Source organism: Heteronotia binoei, chromosome 19 (assembly GCF_032191835.1).
Source record: "Heteronotia binoei isolate CCM8104 ecotype False Entrance Well chromosome 19, APGP_CSIRO_Hbin_v1, whole genome shotgun sequence".
In the NCBI taxonomy this organism is placed as follows: Eukaryota; Metazoa; Chordata; class Lepidosauria; order Squamata; family Gekkonidae; genus Heteronotia; species Heteronotia binoei.
The window spans coordinates 45508929-45526610 of record NC_083241.1 but is presented as its reverse complement, the minus strand read 5'-3'; the positions used below and the strand labels follow the sequence as shown (position 1 = coordinate 45526610).

At 59.6% G+C, this 17682-nt stretch overlaps 1 protein-coding gene across 1 annotated transcript in view; it reads right to left on the bottom strand.

Moving 5' to 3' along the window:
- Nucleotides 1-407: 407 nt before the first annotated feature.
- The window catches only part of PRTG (protogenin), a 40208-nt gene continuing 22933 nt past the window's right edge, over nt 408-17682 (bottom strand). The window contains exons 11-20 of the mRNA XM_060260001.1: nt 17163-17351; nt 7814-7909; nt 7343-7529; nt 6052-6179; nt 5760-5930; nt 4205-4393; nt 2160-2280; nt 1727-1889; nt 1098-1202; nt 408-749 (exon numbers count right to left, since the gene is read on the bottom strand). Coding sequence (XP_060115984.1) covers nt 408-749; nt 1098-1202; nt 1727-1889; nt 2160-2280; nt 4205-4393; nt 5760-5930; nt 6052-6179; nt 7343-7529; nt 7814-7909; nt 17163-17351 — 1691 coding nt within the window. The remainder of the gene's footprint in view (nt 750-1097; nt 1203-1726; nt 1890-2159; nt 2281-4204; nt 4394-5759; nt 5931-6051; nt 6180-7342; nt 7530-7813; nt 7910-17162; nt 17352-17682) is intronic.

The following is a 17682-nucleotide window of genomic DNA, read 5'->3' as shown; positions in this document are numbered from 1 at the left end:
CAGTGGGGGCGGGGGGGGGGGCGGGGTGCTAGGAAGTATCGTCCGTTCTGTGACTGAGCACGAGGCTCCGCAGTGCACGGATGAGGTAATGGAGCTGGTCTTCAGAGTTCACCACCTGGCAAACTGAGGTAGATAAGTCAGCAAAGGGGGCTCTCCCTTTGCTCCAGTGACACATAGATATATAAGATCTAGATAAAAACACTTCTTCTTTACCCTTCTCCCCCCTTTCACATTGTTGAGCAACGAACATTCAAAGCGAGTGAGTTTCACACGTTACCGCAAAGGCCACGCCCACCGTGGACAGAGAGGGGGCCCGGCCAGCCCCACAGAATGCTGGGGGGGAGGCTGCCCTGTGCATTGTCCTTGAAGGGAACCCCCCCTGCCCTGCCCTGCCCGCTGAGCCTGTGTCAGTCCAGTGCTGGCGGGAGGGGGGGAGGGGGGCTTTGGTCAGGCGGCTCTTTGGAGGCGGGGCAGGGGGACACACACAAGGCGGGGCCTCCCCAAGGAGCAGCCCCAGTGGTGGCCACAGAGAGAGGCAGCTCATCGCTGGACTCGTGAGAGAACCTCCCAGAATCGCCGGTGTCGTGGCTCCCTTCGCTGTGGGCGGAGTGCTCCGTGTCGGCCGTCACGCTGAAGGTCACCTGGTAGCTCAGCTGCTGCTCTGTGGATTCCCGGGGCCGTCCCTCGCCAAGGAGGACAGTGGGGCCCGCCTGGTACACGCCCGCTGCTTGGGCACACGGTCTCTGGGGAGCAGGCAGAGCAGAGGAAGGCCAAGCCCCTGATTAGCCCAGCCAACCCACGCTCTGAAGGCACCCAAGGCTGGGAGAAGAACTGCCAAACCCAGAGCGGGAGGAGAGGAAGCAGCCTCTCCCCAGAGCCAGACCACTGGGCCCCCCAAGCCACGACGATGCATGGCAGCTCTCCAGGGCCCAAAGCCTCCTCTGGCAGACGCTTGGGCTGGTTTGGACAAGAGGCTGAGCCCGTTTGGCAGGAGAGGCAGAGGGGTTGCCATTGGTCTGAGCAGGCTCTCTGAGGCACACCCCCCACCCCCACCCCAGCCAAGGGCATCCCTTGCTTCAGCCCTCCTGGCCAGTTACCTCTTCCAGCTTCCCCTTCTTCCAGGCTGGGAAGAGCCCCCATTTCTTCGGAGAGCTGCTCTTTGCGATCGGACCGTAGCTGTTGATGATCAGGTCGGTGCCCCCCTGGGAGGGAGGGAGAAAAAAGCAGGCTGGCTTGATTCCAGCAAGAGGGCAGGAGGGCCAGCCCCAAGGGCCAGCCAGAGCCCCCCGGGAAGCCCACCCACAGGGGAGGGGGCCAAAGTGGGCCCCAGCGGTTGCTCTGGGCCTTCCGCCCACTCTGGGGAGCGGCTGCCCCTCTTGTGCTGGGAAGGCACCCAAATGGGGCTGGGGGTGCGAGGAAAGGCCGAAGGGGGGGCTGGAATGAGGCCCTTCCCTCCTCTCCCAGGTGCAGAAGACCACCCCTCAAGATAAACGCCAGAAAGCCCTCCTGCCCCCTCTTCCCCCACTGAGGGCCCCACACGAGAGAAGACCCATCCTGGCTCAGAGGGCACCAGCGGGGTGGGGGCTGGCTCCGGCCTCTGTGCCCAGCCTGCAGGGGGGGGCCTTGCAGGAGCAACTGGCCGGCCAGGGCCTGTGGAGGGAGGGGATGGCTGGGGGTCGAGGGGGCAGGGAGAGCAAAGCAAGACACGCCTAGAGGGGGGTGGCACCTTGGCATCCAGGAAACTGCTCCCCGTCATGGGCAGCAGCACCTCCTCGTTCTCTGCAGCTCCCTCCACGCTCTTGGCCACTTCGCCGGCTCCGCCTGAAGAGAGGCCGCTGGGAGAGCGCAGGGCAGGGCCTGGCGAGGCGCTCTTGGGAGCAGACGTCTTCCTGCAAGACAAGAGCCGGAGGCTGGGTGAGCCTGGCCCTCAGGGGGCTGGGCTGGGCTGGGCAGTGCAGAGGCCGGGAGTTGAGCATCACAGTCCCCTGCCCCACTTCCTGGACTGTCGGGGTGGGAGGGGAAGCACTTCCAAATGAAAAGCTCCCAGCAGGATCACAGCCTGGCCTCCCCTCTGAGCGGCTGGGGCTGCCTTCCCTTCTCCTCTGCGCACCCACCTCCTGCCCCCTCCCCTCCCCTCCCCTCCCCCCGCCCTGCCTCACCTGGCCTTGCTGCGGTAGATGAGGATGAGGACGCAGAGCAGGATGCAGGTGAGGGCGATGCAGACGCCAGCGATGATGCCTGTCATGGACTTCTGGTCCAGCGGGGAGTAGCCGGAGGGAGCTGGGGGGAGGAGAGAAGGCCCGCCAGTCAGCCTGGTGTCTCACCCCCCGCTCCAAGGAGCTCACTTGGCTGGCCCTCAACTACCCTTGGCGCAGGGATTGGGACCTCAGCCGCCTAGTCTGACACTCTGCCCACTGCACGACACTGCCTCCTGGGATCCTGATCCAGCAGGCTGCTTTCCCCCGGAGGGCTGGCAGGGACCAGGCAAGGCAACAGGAGAGGAGAAAGGAAGAAGCCCCTCGCCAGACAGGCCAAGCAGGAGGGGGCAGCAGGGAGGGGAGGGGCAGGAGGCCCCCTGCCCCCCAACTGCTGCTCTGCCCCATTCCTGCCAGGCCAGGCCAGCGAATGAGAGGCCTGCCATGGTGGCTGCAGGGAACCTCCACATTCGAGGCAGTCAAGAAGCAGCAGCAGAGGACTGCAGATTTATACCCCGCCCTTCTCTCTGAATCAGAGGCTCAGAGCGGCTCACAATCTCCTTTCCCTTCCTCCCCCACAACAGACACCCTGTGAGGTGGGTGGGGCTGAGAGGGCTCTCCCAGCAGCTGCCCTTTCAAGGACAGAGTCTCAGAGCGGCTCACAATCTCCTTTCCCTTCCTCCCCCACAACAGTCACCCTGTGAGGTAGATGAAGATATTGGATTTATATCCCGCCCTCCACCCCGAAGAGTCTCAGAGCGGCTCACAATCTCCTTTCCCTTCCTCCCCCACAACAGTCACCCTGTGAGGTAGATGAAGATATTGGATTTATATCCCGCCCTCCACCCCGAAGAGTATCAGAGCGGCTCACAATCTCCTTTCCCTTCCTCCCCCACAACAGACACCCTGTGAGGTAGATGAAGATATTGGATTTATATCCCACCCTCCACTCCGAAGAGTCTCAGAGCGGCTCACAATCTCCTTTCCCTTCCTCCCCCACAACAGACACCCTGTGAGGTAGATGAAGATATTGGATTTATATCCCGCCCTCCACCCCGAAGAGTCTCAGAGCAGCTCACAATCTCCTTTACCTTCCTCCCCCACAACAGGCACCCTGTGAGGTGGGTGGGGCTGAGAGGGCTCTCCCAGCAGCTGCCCTTTCAAGGACAACCTCTGCCAGAGCTCTGGCTGACCCAAGGCCATTCCAGCAGCTGCAAGTGGAGGAGTGGGGAATCCAACCTGGTTCTCCCAGATAAGAGAGCTATGGCTGACCCAAGGCCATTCCAGCAGGTGCAATGGAGGAGTGGGGAGTCAAACCCCGTTCTGCCAGATAAGAGTTTGCACACTTCACCATGACACCAGTCTGGCTCTCATCAACTCTGGGATGCCTGGGCCAGAGGGCAATGCTGGGAGATGCCAGGCCTCTTCTGCCGGCCGGCTGGCCTTCCAGGGCCTCTGTGCAAAGCCAGCTGCTGACTCTCACTGGCTAATCCAGAAGGCTCTTCTGGGGCTCCCAATGCCCCCCTCCCCAAACGGGGCCAGGCTCATTTTTGTTTTGGGGGCAGCACCTGCTGGCTCCCCTTACTGCTAGAGCTTGGCCAGAAGGAGAGGGGGCCACACAAGCTGCCTGCTTCCGAGGGATGCCAACCAGAGAGGTGCCCTGGCACCTGCAGGCCTCTGTCACTCCCAGGCCCGAGTCGGGCTGCGATGCCTGCCAAGGCACCCTGTGAGGCTACTGGCCAGGCTGTTGGTCTCCGCTGTAGCCATAACCACAGAGGAGTCCTCCATGCCTGCCCAGAGAGGCACCTCCCAAGGGAGAGCAACAATTCTGGCCGCCTCTGCCTGCCTAGAGCAGCCCCCCGCTTGGCTTTCCTGCTTAACCACTGCAGGTGGGAAGAAAGTCTCCTCTTAGGCACACTGCCAGGCTGCTGGGGGTCACCTGGAGCAGCGGGCAGATCCACCCCCATTAAAAGGGGTTCCTCTAGGAAAGGCCTCCTGCCCTCTCCCACCTGTCTCCGCAGCACCGGCAGAATCCAGCCGCTTGGGCCTCTGGTTGGAGGTGGCTCCTCCCCTTGGCAAGATGGCCAGCTCCACGGCACTGGAGAAGGGCCCTTCACCCGCCTCATTGGAGGCCGCGATCTGGACAACGTAGACGTTTCCTGCCAGCAGGTGCTCCAGCAAAGCCATGGTGATGGAGCCTGGAAGGAAGGAAGGAAGGCAGCCGGCCTGGCAGGTGAGCTGCCTGCTGCTCAGACCGGCCCCACCCCTCTCTGCTGGCCAAGGGGCACGGCCTGCGCTGTGATGTCGCCCGGGGGCCAGCAGGGGTTGCTGTGGGGGATGCGGCTGGCACATGAATTGGAGAAGCAATCCCCATAAGCAAGGGCAAGCCAGGGAGTCCCAGAATGCTCTGAGACCTAGAGGTGTGAAGATCTGGGAGGGGGGGGAGTAGACAGAAAAATATGTGGGGCAACCCGCCCCCCCTTGACCTCAGGATCTTCATACAATTTTTTTCTGATGGAAGATTAGGAGATTTTGGTGAACGCTGAAGGAAAAACTTCCTATAAAATATTTTTTCTTATGAAAGAGAAAAACCTTATTGTATTCACACATTCAAAATGGACAGCATAGAAAAGAACTCCTTCAGTGTTCTCAGTGGTAAAACTGGGAAATTTGGGGGGGCAATGAGAGAAAGGCCAGTGGGTTTCTTTTCTCCTTCTGGAATGAGTCAAATGAAAGGGCAAATAGTTTGAACATTTCTATATAAACAATCTATACGCATTGGTTAATATTTCCTAAGGATACTGTAGATGTATACCACACTTCCATTTTTTTTAAAAAAAATGTAACTACTTTTGGCAAACAATATTCTCTACATTTAATTCAAGAGGTCAGGTGTTTCAATTTTAAAGTTATCCTTAATATCCACTGATGCCACTAAGTCCTATCTGCTACAGCTGTATGGGAATGTTTCTGCTCAAATAGCACATTTTGTTTTGTTTATGACAGAATTTATTTTCTACCTTCAACTTTTATTTTCTTTCCTACCACCCAGACGGCAAAAATGTAAGCTCTATGTGTGATAGCAGCACACGGTGTTTCCTCTCTCTCTCTCTCTCTCTCTCTCTCTCTGGCATTGGGTGAATGGGCATTTCTCCTTGTAGAAAATGCAGCCCTTTAATCCCACGGCCTTCGCAGCTGTGTGGGGATTTCCCCCAAGTCTCCTCATCTGACTGCACCACTACTGCCCCAGGCTGCCTCTCAAGGCAAGAGAAGCCTGAACTTCCCACGACCCCACTCCTAAGACTGCCTTCGGGAGACCTGCCTGGTGACCACCACACCCACTCCAGTCCCGGACACAGGATCTGGGACTCTGGAAGGATCTACTAGAAGCCTCCTCCTCTCTCCCCCCTCCTCCCTGGGATCTTGCCGATAAATGCAGAGCTAAAATTCCAATTCCTCATAACACCTTCTGCTGGAGCCAATGTGGCCTGCGTCCTAAAGGTGCCACCGGAGCTCCAGTCCCCTTTGCAACCAGATGGCCACGGCTGCCCTTCTGAGCCTTACCTTCGCGGTGTAAGACCTGCCAGTCTCCAGCAATCCAGGCTTTCCGGGAGGCGTACAGGATCGTGTAGCGGGAAACGACCATCCTCTCACCCTCCGGAGGCTTCCAGGAGACCAAAGCGGTGTCCTCCTCTATCAAAGTCACCTTGACTCCCAGCGGGGGGCCGGAGGGGGCTGCAGGAAAGGGAGCCACACAGAGTTATCGGGACCCCCCACCTCAAAGCGGCCTTGCAGAGAGGGAGAGCCTCCCCACCCCCCACCCGGCAACAACCCCCCTCCGCCTGACCAGCCTCACCTTCTGGGAGGGTCGTGTGGTACAGCACAGGACTCCAGGGGCTCGAAAGCTGATCCACGTGCAGCCGGACGGCAAACTCATACTTGGTGTTTGGCTCCAGCCCCTGAATCAGCAGGTGGGTCTCTGACCTGGGAAGAGGGAAAGGCGAGAAAAGCTGTGACCCCCCCAGCAGCAGCAGCACAGATGAGAGCGAGCCCCCATTCCCCCCGGCCTGCGTGGGATCGAGGAGGAGGGCGGAGAAGCCCCTGCTGGCTGCTCCCCAACTCCCCCCCAAGGCCCACGGAGGAGAGCCCAATGGAAGGCTCCCTGAAAGACAAAAGGAGCCCCCCCTTCACCCCCACCAGGGACACTCCTTCGGCTGGGCAGCCATGAGCCCTCCACAGCTCTCTCTGTGCCAAGCCATGCCCGTCGACTGGGCATCGCCAGCTGGCGGTCTGGCAGAAGAGCTCACTTCAGAAGGGCTCTTTCCTCCAGGGACATGGGCTTGGGGAAGGGGGGGCAGTGGGCCTGTTTGGCAAATGGGCTGAAAGCTCTTCTACAAAGGGTGACAAATAGGTTGGGGACCTCATCCTTGGAAAAGCTAGAAAAGGCACAACAAAATGCCTGCCCTGGGCCTTTCAGGCATAGCTCTGCTTTATAATACGCAGCAATAACATCTGCAGGAGCCCCGTGGCGCAGAGTGGTAAAGCTGCAGTCCTGCAGTCCAAGCTCTGCTCACGATCTGAGTTCGATCCCAGCGGAAGCTGGTTCAGGTAGCCAGCTCGAGACTGACTCAGCCTTCCGAGGTCAGTCAAATGAGTCCCCAGCTTGCTGGGGGGAGAGTGTAGATGACTGGGGAAGGCAATGCAAAACCACCCTGTAAAAAGTCTGCCATGAAAACGTTGTGAAAGCAACGTCACCCCAGAGTTGGAAATGACTGGTGCTTGCACAGGGGACTGCCTTGACCTTTTAAATAATGTCTGGGGTCATTGGGGAACACCATCTTGGCCAACACCCCACCAGAGAGGCTGCAGTCTGGGATCTGATGGACGGAGTTATTGGAGAAGCATTTCAAGAGCTGAAGCCACCAAGGGTGAGAAGCACGGAACAGAGAGGCTTCCTTGTGCCCCCAATGATGGTGAGCAGACGTGGCATGCCGGAAGCCCGTGGGCCAGCTCCAAGCAATTGGCCCAGGGCGGGGCAGCCACAAGCAGCCAGGAGTGGAGGCAACCCTGGACTCCTGCAACCGACGCAGGGAAGCTCCAGGAAGGCACCGAGAGAAGAAAAGCTGGGCGGGCGGAAGGACACCTACGTTGGAAGGTAGAGGACCAACGAGGCGTTCTGAAGCCCCACCGGGTTGCAGCGGACGGTGTAGTTGACGGCTTGGGCGGAGCTGAACGCCGGGCGCCCCCAGTGGAGGTAGATGGTGGAGGAGGTGTTGGCCTTGGCGTAGAGGTGGTGAGGGGGAGGCGGAGGTGGCACCAGGCGGTCCCGGACAGCTGGGGAAAGAGGGAGAGAGAACGGCCCCCCTCAGGAACTGCAGAGAAGCCCGGAGGGGACAGGAGCTATGGGCAGAGTTCGGCTTGAGGGAAGCCACAGTCCAGCGAGGGGAGAGACGTCCACGGGGAAAGAACCGCTCCCTGTTCAGCCAGGATTCTTCCCCAAACTGCAGGAGACGAGCAGGGAGGCTTCCAAGCTTGGCAGCAGCTGTGAGCCCAACTGGCTCAAGGACAGAAGCTGGAAGTAAAAGAGCCCCCGCCACAGCCCCACACCCAAGACTTACAGACGCATCCCGGGGTGCTGACGGTTTGATCTGCTTGGTAGCCCTCCTCCAAGCTGTTGTAGGCCAGCAGCCGGACATGGTACTTCCTTCGGGGATCTGGGAAGGCAAGAACGGAGCAGGGGGTCACACAAGGGGCTGGCCCCTCCCTCAGCAGCTCTGGCATGGGGTGCTGAGCCAAGAGGTGGGGGCAAAACCCGCTTCCGGAGGGTACAAGAGGCCAGAAGAAAAAGAGGGCTTTGGGGTTCACTTCCAGACTGACCCCTGGAGCAAAATCCCTCCTGCTGCTCAGCTGGCCAGGCTTCCCACCAAAAGGCCCCCCATGAGGAGGAGTGGGGGGGGGGGGCACGGGTGCAAGCCTCCAGCTGATGCTCACGGGGGGGGTTCTGACACCTCCTGGCCACCAAGAGCAGGTCCTTCAGCCCGACATGATGCCAGGAGGGACCACAGAAGCAGGAAAGGGGGTCTTTGCCTCCCTACAGCTCTTTGCGGCTCCGCCCCCCCCCCCAGGGCATTGTCTGCCGCCGCCTCCAAAACGGCCCTTTGATCCCCAGGCCCACCCTCGAGACACCGCCAGGGGGCGCTGCTGCTCTCCTTTCACCCCCTGGCCCCCTCAGCCGCTTGCAACTCTCCCATTTGGGGGGGGGGGACTCTCTCTTTCCAGCCTCCTCACGAAGCTCTGGAGGGCAGGGGGCAGGGGCTGCCAGCGGCTGCAGCAGGAGGAGGGAGGGAGGGAGGGAGGGAGAAGAGGCCACCCAGCCCAGGGGCCCAGAGCCAGAGCTGCAGGCAGGAGTCCAACAGGTGCAGCAGCTCCCTCCATGACCACAAGCCCACCCCCCATGAATGGCAGCCTATCTGAAAGCAGCCCAAAGGGGCTCTGCCCACAGGGGCTCTTCTTGCCTGCCTCAGAACTGGAGCCCCACGCTGCCTCTCCTCTTCCTTGCCCACCCCAAATGCTCCAAATTCCACACACACACCCCCTTTCCAACCCCAAACCTCCCTCCCTCCTGGCCCAATGCGGAGGGGGGTGGGCTGGAACTGCAGAGGGCCTTGGGGGGCTCTGGGGCCACATGGAGAAAAGGGCTGTTTGCAGATTGCCCCCCTCCCCCCCCCCCACAGTGACGAAAGGCCCTTCAGCCGCTGCTCCCAGGTTGTGAAGCTCCAGCGGCCTTGAAAGGCCCCACCGGGCAGGGCGAGATAAACCCAAGAAGGAATCCGAGGTCAGGAATCCTGGCAGAGAGGCCAGCCACCCCCCCACACACCTACTACTGATAACGGCGGGGGGGGGGGGGAGAGAGAAGAGCCCCTCATTTCTTCCCTGAAGCCCGAGAGCGGCGAGAGAAAGATGCTTTGGCTTCCCCTCCAGTTTTGGCAAAGTCCGGCTAACTCCAGGGGGGGCTACTGGGGCTGGTGGCTCAAAGGACAGGGAAGGGAAGGGCTGCTGTTGCTCTCTGGCCAAATGTCCCCCCCCCGCCCCCCTGTCCTCCTTTGTGCTCCATCCTCCCCTCCCCCTCCTCCGGCCAGCCTCCCCCCTGCTGCCTTCCCCACAAAGCACTGCTGCAGAGGCGGGGGGGGGGGGGCTGCCCTGCAGGTCTCGGCCTTTGACCCGCGCTCTGGGACGAGCCCCCGTCTGCTCCCAGCAACAGAGGGCCGGCCAGGGGGAAGGGTGGGAAAGGCCAGGCCAGAGAAACCCGATCCCCCTTCACAAGGCATGCAGGCCGCACCACCTCTCCTGCCTGCCCAGCAATGTCAACACGCCACCCCCCCCTCCCACAACCCAGGCCCAAAAGACCCCGGGCCAGAGAAGAGGAAGGGAAGGAAATGGGCGCAAGCAGGGCCTGGGAGGCTTCTTTTGGGGCTGGGGGGCCTCCAAAATTCTGCTCTCCCCCCTGCAAGTGATGCTTTCCAAAAGGAGCCTCCCAAAGAGTGCCCCAAGTGTGTGGGGGAGGAGAGGGCTCCTCAGCAGCCCCCCCAAGGGAAGGCGGGCAGGGGCCACATTTTCCTTTCCAAACCACACCAGAGGGAAGGCCGCAGAGTGTCTCTCCCCCCCCCCCCCGCCAGCCGGCCTCCCACTTCTCTGCCCCCTTCTGCAGAGACACACACCCTGGGCCACTCCAGACCCCTCCCCCCCGGGGCAAAAACAGCCCTCCGGCCCCACCTGGAGCAGCTTGTCCCCCCCCACCTCTCCCCAGTGCTCTCTGCTTCCGAAGGGGGACAAAGTGGCACCCCCCCCAGGGCCTTCCACTGGCCCAGCTGCCCTGCCAGGCTAGGCAAAGCCAACCGGCTCAGAAAGCAGGGGGTGGGGAGCCAGGGGTGGGGATGCAGAGAAGGCCAGAGCCTGACTGAGCCCCCCCACACCCATAGACACACAAACCCAGTTCATGGGGGGGAGCTTTTCCAGGCCAGAGCCCCCCCCCCCCCGCTTGTGCATGCAGCCCCTGCCCTGAAAGAGGATGCGGGCCCACTCCAGCACACACACACCCCAAAAAAGGGAGAGCAAGGAGGGGGCAGGGAGCAGCCCAGAGGGCCCCCCCAGCCACTCTGCTCAGCCAGAAGAAACCCCCCCTCTGGCCAGTGGGCCTGAGAACCTCCGAAGGAAGCCCCTGCAGTCTTCCCACAAGCAGAGCAAAGAGGCCTGTCTCCCCCCCACCACCACAAAGCACTGAATCTGGGCAGATGCCCCTTCCCACCCCCTTCGGTGGGGGGGGGAGTGGGCAGGACAGGATGAGGGAGGCAGGGAGGGGCCACTGGCACCAGGTCTGTGACAGGCGGGAGGAAGCTGAGGGCCCCTCCAAGTGGCCGGGCAAAGCGCTGCAGGCACCAAAGCCCCACTTTGGGCAAAGAGGCTGCAAGGACTGCTCCCCCCCTTGGGGAAATGTGCTCAGAGGCAGCTCTGCCTGGGAGTGAGGGAGGGAGGGAGGGGGGCAGGCAAGAGGGAAGGAGCTGCCCTGGAAAAGGTTCCCTGCACGGTCCCAGGCCCAGGACATTTCTCCACACTGGGCAGCCCGCCTTCCCCTCCAGCCAAGAAGTCCATTTCCTTCCCCAGCTCCCCTGGCTGTGTGGGGCTGGCAGGGCCCCCGCTGGCCCGCTGACCCTTTGGTGCAGCCAAATGAAAACACCATCGATCAGCCCTGCTCATCTGGCAGCCGGCCGGCCGGCCAGCCTCGGGGAGGGGGCAGGGAGAGGCAGCTTCCCCCAACACACATCTGTGGCTGAAGGCAGCCAATGGCCGGGGGCCCTGGGAGGGAGAGGAGGTGGCCTTTGAAAAGACACAAGAAAGGAGACAGGGAGAGAGAGGGGCTCCCAGAAAGGAGCTTTCCTTTCACCACCGGGCAGCCAGTCATTGCACGGCCTGACGCACACACAAGGTGCCCCCCCCTTGGGGTTTGCAGGACTGGACTGCTTCACATCTCCCCAATGGAGCCCCCCCAGACATGTGCTTCAAGGTGCCTGCTCTTTGTATTCCCTGCGTAGGGCATTGCCCCCCCATGCAATCCGGAAGTGCCCTCCAACAGCAGAGCCCTTCCTTCTCTTGGCCCCTCCCTCCTTTAACCTGAGCAAACTGCTCACGTGCAGCAGGGACCACACCCAAGCCCCAGGGGTCTGCAGTAGCACCACCCACAAGTCAAGGCCCAATCCTGCCCCCACCCGGTGGAACCAAGGGGGAGGCCCATCCAGTCAGCCCCAAACCTTCCATGGGCCTCATAGCAAGAGGATTCTGGGGCTAACTTGTAGGGAACTGAGATTCTGCAGAGCAATCTGGACCTCCAAAAGGGACCCCCCCCCAGGGTCAAATGGACTTCCCTGCATCTGCTAAGAAATGTGGCAAGTATTCTCGAGGCTTACCAGGAAAGCCAAAGCCAGCTCCTGAAGTGCTCAACTGGGCATCCACCGCAGACAAGAAAACTGAAAGGGGCTTGCTCCACCCGCTGCCGCTACCCAAGCACTCAGCCAGACGAGATGCAGTTCTGCATGTGGAGGACCACGTGGAGATGCTCGTGCTTAAGCCCAGCTGAGCACGTCTGCGTGTGGGAGGCAGGGTCCCTGCAGGAGGTGGTTCTGCGCTGACCCAGACAGCAGCAGAGTCCCCCAACCACTCCCTCTGGCCAAGCAACCGTCTGCCCTCTTCGCTTCCAAGTCCGAGGGGACATCAAGGCTCTTGGTCCCCTTGACACCACACAGTGCAAGCCGCCCTGAGCCTGCTTCCGCAGGGAAGGTGGGATATAATCCAATAAACCTTAAACCCTGGGATGATTCCCCATAGAAACGGCCACATCCATTTCAAAGGGGTTTGGGCAGAAGAACTACTGGGTGGGTTGTGCCCCCCCCCACGCTTGCCTCCAAAGGATCTTAGCCAGAGAGCTTGAAACAGGCTGCCCAACGGTCACTGCAAAGCTGCTTTCTAGCTTCAGCTCCAAGACAGCAGCACCATCTTCTAAATCGTGGCCACTGAGCTGTATGCTTGGATGGGATATCTGGGCTTCCCTGAACCTGCCTGGCTCTGAAGTCCCTTTCGTGTGCTAATGGCGGCCTTCAAAAGACTTGCCCCGATCTTCAGAGACCTCCCACAGCTTATGGCTCCTCACATTCAGGCCGAACAATCTGCAGAGGGGTGGGGGGAGGGAGGGGGTGGCGTGTGCACACACACACACACAAGGGTGATTAATAGACAATGCTGGTTTCATTTCCTTTCACAGGAGTTCTCTCTAAGCCCTCTTCAAAAGCCGCTTGCTTTTCAAACCCAGAGCTGAAAGGGAAGGGAAAGGAAACCTCTCGACCGCTGCGCAAGTTTAATTCTCAACTGATTGAGTTTCCCAGCTCAAATATGCTTTTGCCAGGAATAAAGCTACTCTCCCCTTTCCAAAAGCAGAGCTGCACGCACTCTCCCCACCCCCACCAAAAGAAAGGCCAACAGCTAATGTGTAAAAAAAGCCTCTGCTTTTTGTGGACAGGAAACCCGTTTGTGCCCCCTGCCCCCCCCCCCCACAGGAGGGAGTCCTCAAGGCACTGGAGGAATTCCACAATCTAAGTCCCAATCGGGAAATATTTCCTAGGAAAGCCTCCTGTGCAAAATGAAGCCATTTGGAAAGGGCCCACCATCTGCCAGGCCCTGGGAACAAATGCATCCAGCAGCTTGAAGAAGAAGAAGGGGCTGTGTGCTTCCTCCCCCCCCCCGCCCCCAGCCAGGGACTCCCCTCCCTCCACCAGGCAAGGAGGTTCCAAAGAAAAGCAACGCCCCCCCCCCTCGCCCCCCCCCCTCGTGCAGAGCGCTCTGCTCTGGTGTTTAAACTGCAACTGAAAGACCCCACCCAAAGCCCCAGGCAGGCAGCCCCCCCCAAATACTCTTCCTCCTGTCTAGGTCTCCAGACAGCACAGGATGCTGCTGCCCTATCCTCTGAAGAGGGGGGGGAGCTCCACATCTGCTTTGCCGCACTTCCAGGACCCCCCCCCCCCGCTTCCCCCCTTAAGGAGCCCAGGAGAAGCAGGAGTGCACCAGAGGCGAAGCAAAAACCCCCCAGGAGGGTTCTGCCTGTCATGCCCCATACCTGCTAGGCATCAAATGATAAACATGTGAATGTCCATGCCCCCCCCCCCCTTTTCAAGTGAGGCTCTTCAAGGCAGGAGGACTAAAATCCCAGATCCAACTTTGCCCCCCCCCCCTGCATGCAACCGGCATGAACACCCTGAAAAGGCATCAGGCCTTTCTTTTCCACACACCCCCACTGCTTTCTGCCCCAGATGTAGAGCCCTGTTTAGCTCTCCAGGAAGAATGGACCCCTGATAGTTTCTGAGACAAAAAGCTCTTGCAATGGTCTCCCACTCTTTAAGGGGGGGGGGGGGAAATAGTATCTCCATACCCATCCCCCATTCACTCAAGGAGGACTTGTGCAGGAGAAGGCTGGGGAAGCAGGACCTCCCTTTGCAGAAGCCAAACTGATTTTCCTTCCGCCAGGCTTGTTCTTCTATCTGCTCAATGCAGCCATCCAGCAACATGGGAGTCCATCTTTCACATCCTAAAGCTTCCCAGTGAGCACAACATCAGCGTCATTTTTTCTGTCTCTGGCTATTGTCAGGGAACAGGATCCATGCGCAGGCAGTCTGGTGCTTAAGTGCGCTCACTCTTATCTGGGAGAACCAGGGTTGATTCCCCACTTCTCCTCCACATGCAACTGCGAGAGTAACCTTGGGTCAGTCATAACTCTCTCGGAGCCGTTCTGCTTAAGAGCAGTTTCTCTCAGAGTTCTCTCAGCCCCACCAGCCTCACAGGGTGTCTGTTGTGGGGAGGGGAAGGGAAAGAAGATTGTGAGCAGCTCTGAGAGAGGGTATCACTCCATTCTCTTCTTCATTACACAGCAGAGACTGCCAACTGTCCCTGGACACTTCCGGGCAGGGCTTCCTTCCGTATCCCGGATTCCGCTGGAGTGAAGAGCAGGCAAGCCAAGGCCCCCCAGCATCTGTGCAGCTCCCTAGGAAAAGGGCCAGAAGCGGCAGAGGAGTCTGAACCCTGCCTCGTCCTGGCAACAGAGTGAAAAGACTGACCGGTTTCTCCTTCTCCAGCAGCCTTGTGGAGGCCAAGGGCCCTTTGCCAGGCCAGGATCTTCCAGACAGAGCAGAATTCCCAAGAACACATGGGGGAAGATGGAAGAACCGCATCCAGGACGCCCAGAGCCCCCTTCCCCAGGAGCTCCGGATGCTCCAAGAGTTCCCCGGAGGACCCCAGCTGATCTCCAAGAGCAAACTCCTCTCTTACACACACCAGTTCCTGAGCTCCCTGCTCAAACCCCACCACCACGGAAGACGCATGCACCCCCGGCCCCACCTCCCCCTCTGCACAAGGCACCTCTGCCTCCCCCCCCCCCCTTTGCAGACGGTGCAGAGAAGCCAAGCAAGGGAGGCTGGGGGGTCCACGAAGCCTCATCCCTGCATCTGACCTCCCCAGTTTTCCTCGGGGGGGGGAGCAGAACCCGGAGCTCCCCCCAGAGCCCCCTGCAGAAGGCCCCCCCCCAAAACTGGCATGGCCCAGAATCCCCTTGCTGGGAGCGAGAGGCCGGAGGACCCTACCTGTGAGTCGGTTGGCCCTGCTGAGATCCCTGCTGGCCCCCACGCATTAAGGGGGGAGATGGGGGGATGGGGTGAGGAGTGTTAACAGGGATGGAATTTTGCCCAGGAGCTGGAGGGGCGGGGTTTCCTGCTGAAAAATAAATGCTGGGGGCTGCAACATAAATACACATCAGGAGAGAGCGGAGCTGTTTATTTGAAGAGGGGCATCCCCACATCCGCTCACAACTCTCCCTGTCCCACTGGGGGGGGGGGGGAATGTGTGAACGTGGGAGTGGGGGGGGGGGGGAAGGTCAAATAATTCTGCCCAAAGATCAATGCAGCAACCTCAAAGCAGACAGACATGAAATATCTGGGGGGGGGGACAAGAGAAGCCCCTGAAAGGAGCGCTAGGAGCAGCCGGGCAGCAAATTGCTTGGCCTGGGAAAGGCCTCTTCCACCCGGGGAGCCCCTGGGGCTGCCCCGCGGTAGGCGGGAGGGTGCCCTGTGGATGCGTGGCGCTTTCCCAAGAGTGAAGCCACAGGCTCAGTGGGGCAGAGAAGGCCCAAGTGCAGCAAGGAGGCCCCGCCTTCTCCCCAGCCCCTCCCCTTTCGTCTGCCGCCTGATGGGCGGATGGTCTCTCCAGAGAGGATCTGGACCATCACGAGCGAGGAAAGTCCAGAAGAGGGTCCAGAAGCCATTTGACCAACCAGGCTGAGAGAAATTTTTCTGAGTTGAGAAGGATGACAACCAAGGAGGACGTGACGGAAGTTTATAATCCTATGAAAGGAGCAAGCAGGGCTTCTCCAAGAAGCTGGAAGGAGAGAACTCCGCGGCACACAAAGACATTGCGCAGAAAAGCTGCAGGACGGACACAAGGAAATTCAGGCTTCTGTACTCAGTGGGCGATTCAAGGGCCAGCAGTGCAGGCAGCCGTGGCCTCTCCTCAGAGAGCTTTCAAGAGGGTGCCAGAGACATCCACGGAGCAGGAGGAGTTCCCACCCTTCCAGGGCAACTGAAGCAGCAGACACCAAACCTCGAGGACCAGGGCGGGAGGGGGGGCGGCTTCCTTCATTCCATCACAGGGTTGGATGGGACCACCATGGCCATCTAGCCAAACCCCCTTCCAGCGCAGGAACTTCCAGCCACCCAACAAGTAGGGATCCTAAAACCTCTGAAGATGAAGAATCCACCAGCTCCCTAGTGAGGCTGTCCCGGTGCCAACGGGCTTCAAGCTGGGACGAAACCTCCTTTGCTGTAGTTCATATCCATTCGTTTGTGTCTTGTATCCGCCCCAGCGCAATTGCCTCAAGAGCTTCCCTTTCCTTCAGCCTCTAAGCCCCCTTCGTTGGCCCTCCGGGGCGACTGCGTGGAACAGGACGCTGGATCAGGTGAGCCACGGGGTGCTGGTTCTGCAGGGCTCTCTCAATGCAGATTCTGCAGGAAGTTCTTCTGACAGTCCCACCCAGAAGCGAGAACAAATACGGAGTGGCCTGCTGCTACTCTAGTTCTCTCCTTTGCCCTGCCCCCACAATATCGCTTGATCCATCCGTTCTTTTAAAGGCATCTCTAAGTATAGATTATATAGATCGTAATCTAAATACAGATTATACAGATTTTAGATTATAATAGATTTCGATTATAACCTAAATATGAATTATATAGATTTTGATCTTCTGCAGAAGATCAAAAACATTTCACATCGCTAATCACAGGTGACATCACCTGCGTTGCGGATCGCATACACACCACTGCTTAGAAGAGACAGCGACAGCAAATCCCACAGCAACAGCAAAACTGAGCTCCCCTACAACCAAAACACCAGCCAGATTTCCCAGCCGTGGCTAAATGCCAACTGCCCAGCCAGCGGTCTGGTTGCGGAAGGGGACGAGTCAGAAACCTCTCTGCCCTTGTCACGCGGCAGACTGGTCTGGGACTCGGGGGTGGGGGGAGCCTGCCAGTGGTGAATGCTTCCCCCCATTCTCTCCCTGCCGTGTGGAAAGTTCTAGAACAGCTGAAGCAGCAAAACACAACCATCCACCAGAGCAAGTGATTTCTCCCCAGAGTTTGGGGCTGTCTGGCCAGCACGCCTGTCCCCAGCTAGAGCAAGAGGCCCCCAACCAGTTGCCACACAAGCAACACACAAGGCAAAGGCTGCACACATTAGGCGGATCTCCAGGCCAGAAGGGGATGGCTGGAGGCCCAGCCCCAAGGGAGACATCAGGCCCGGCAGGGATCCCATCTCACTGGCTGCTTGTCAAACCCCAAGGGGCCAGAGGTGGGAAGTCTCTGCTGCGGAAGGCGGGGGACTCACCCAGGCCACTGATGGTGTGGGCCAGGAGGCTGGCCTCCAGCAGGATGGGGGTGTTCTCTGGCTGCCCCTCCTCCTTGTAGTACAGCTTGTAGCCCTGGACGGGGGCCGGGTCCGCCACGTCTGGCTGCCACTTCACCGCGATGGTCGTGCAGTTGAGGGGCTCCAGGCGCAGCTCAGGAGACTTCGGGGCTACGAGGACAAGAGACGGCACCCCTTTCACACCCCACGAGCAGAGCCAGAGCTTCCCAAACACCAGCTGCCCAGCTTCTCAACAGTCACCCTGGCCTGGGGAGGGGAGGGGCTGCTTCCCATCTCTGGCTTCAACTGCAAAACCAAGCCTCCAGATTGACCACAGCAACACAAAGCTCTTATTTTATTTATTTGCTTTAAATGTATATCCTGCCCTCTCCACAAATGGACTCCTTCTTGGGAGGTCTTTAAGCAGAGGCTAGAGGGCCCCCTGGCAGCAAGGCTGCTTCTGTGAATGAGGGAGGGCAGGAAGGGCTGCAGGCGGGTTTCG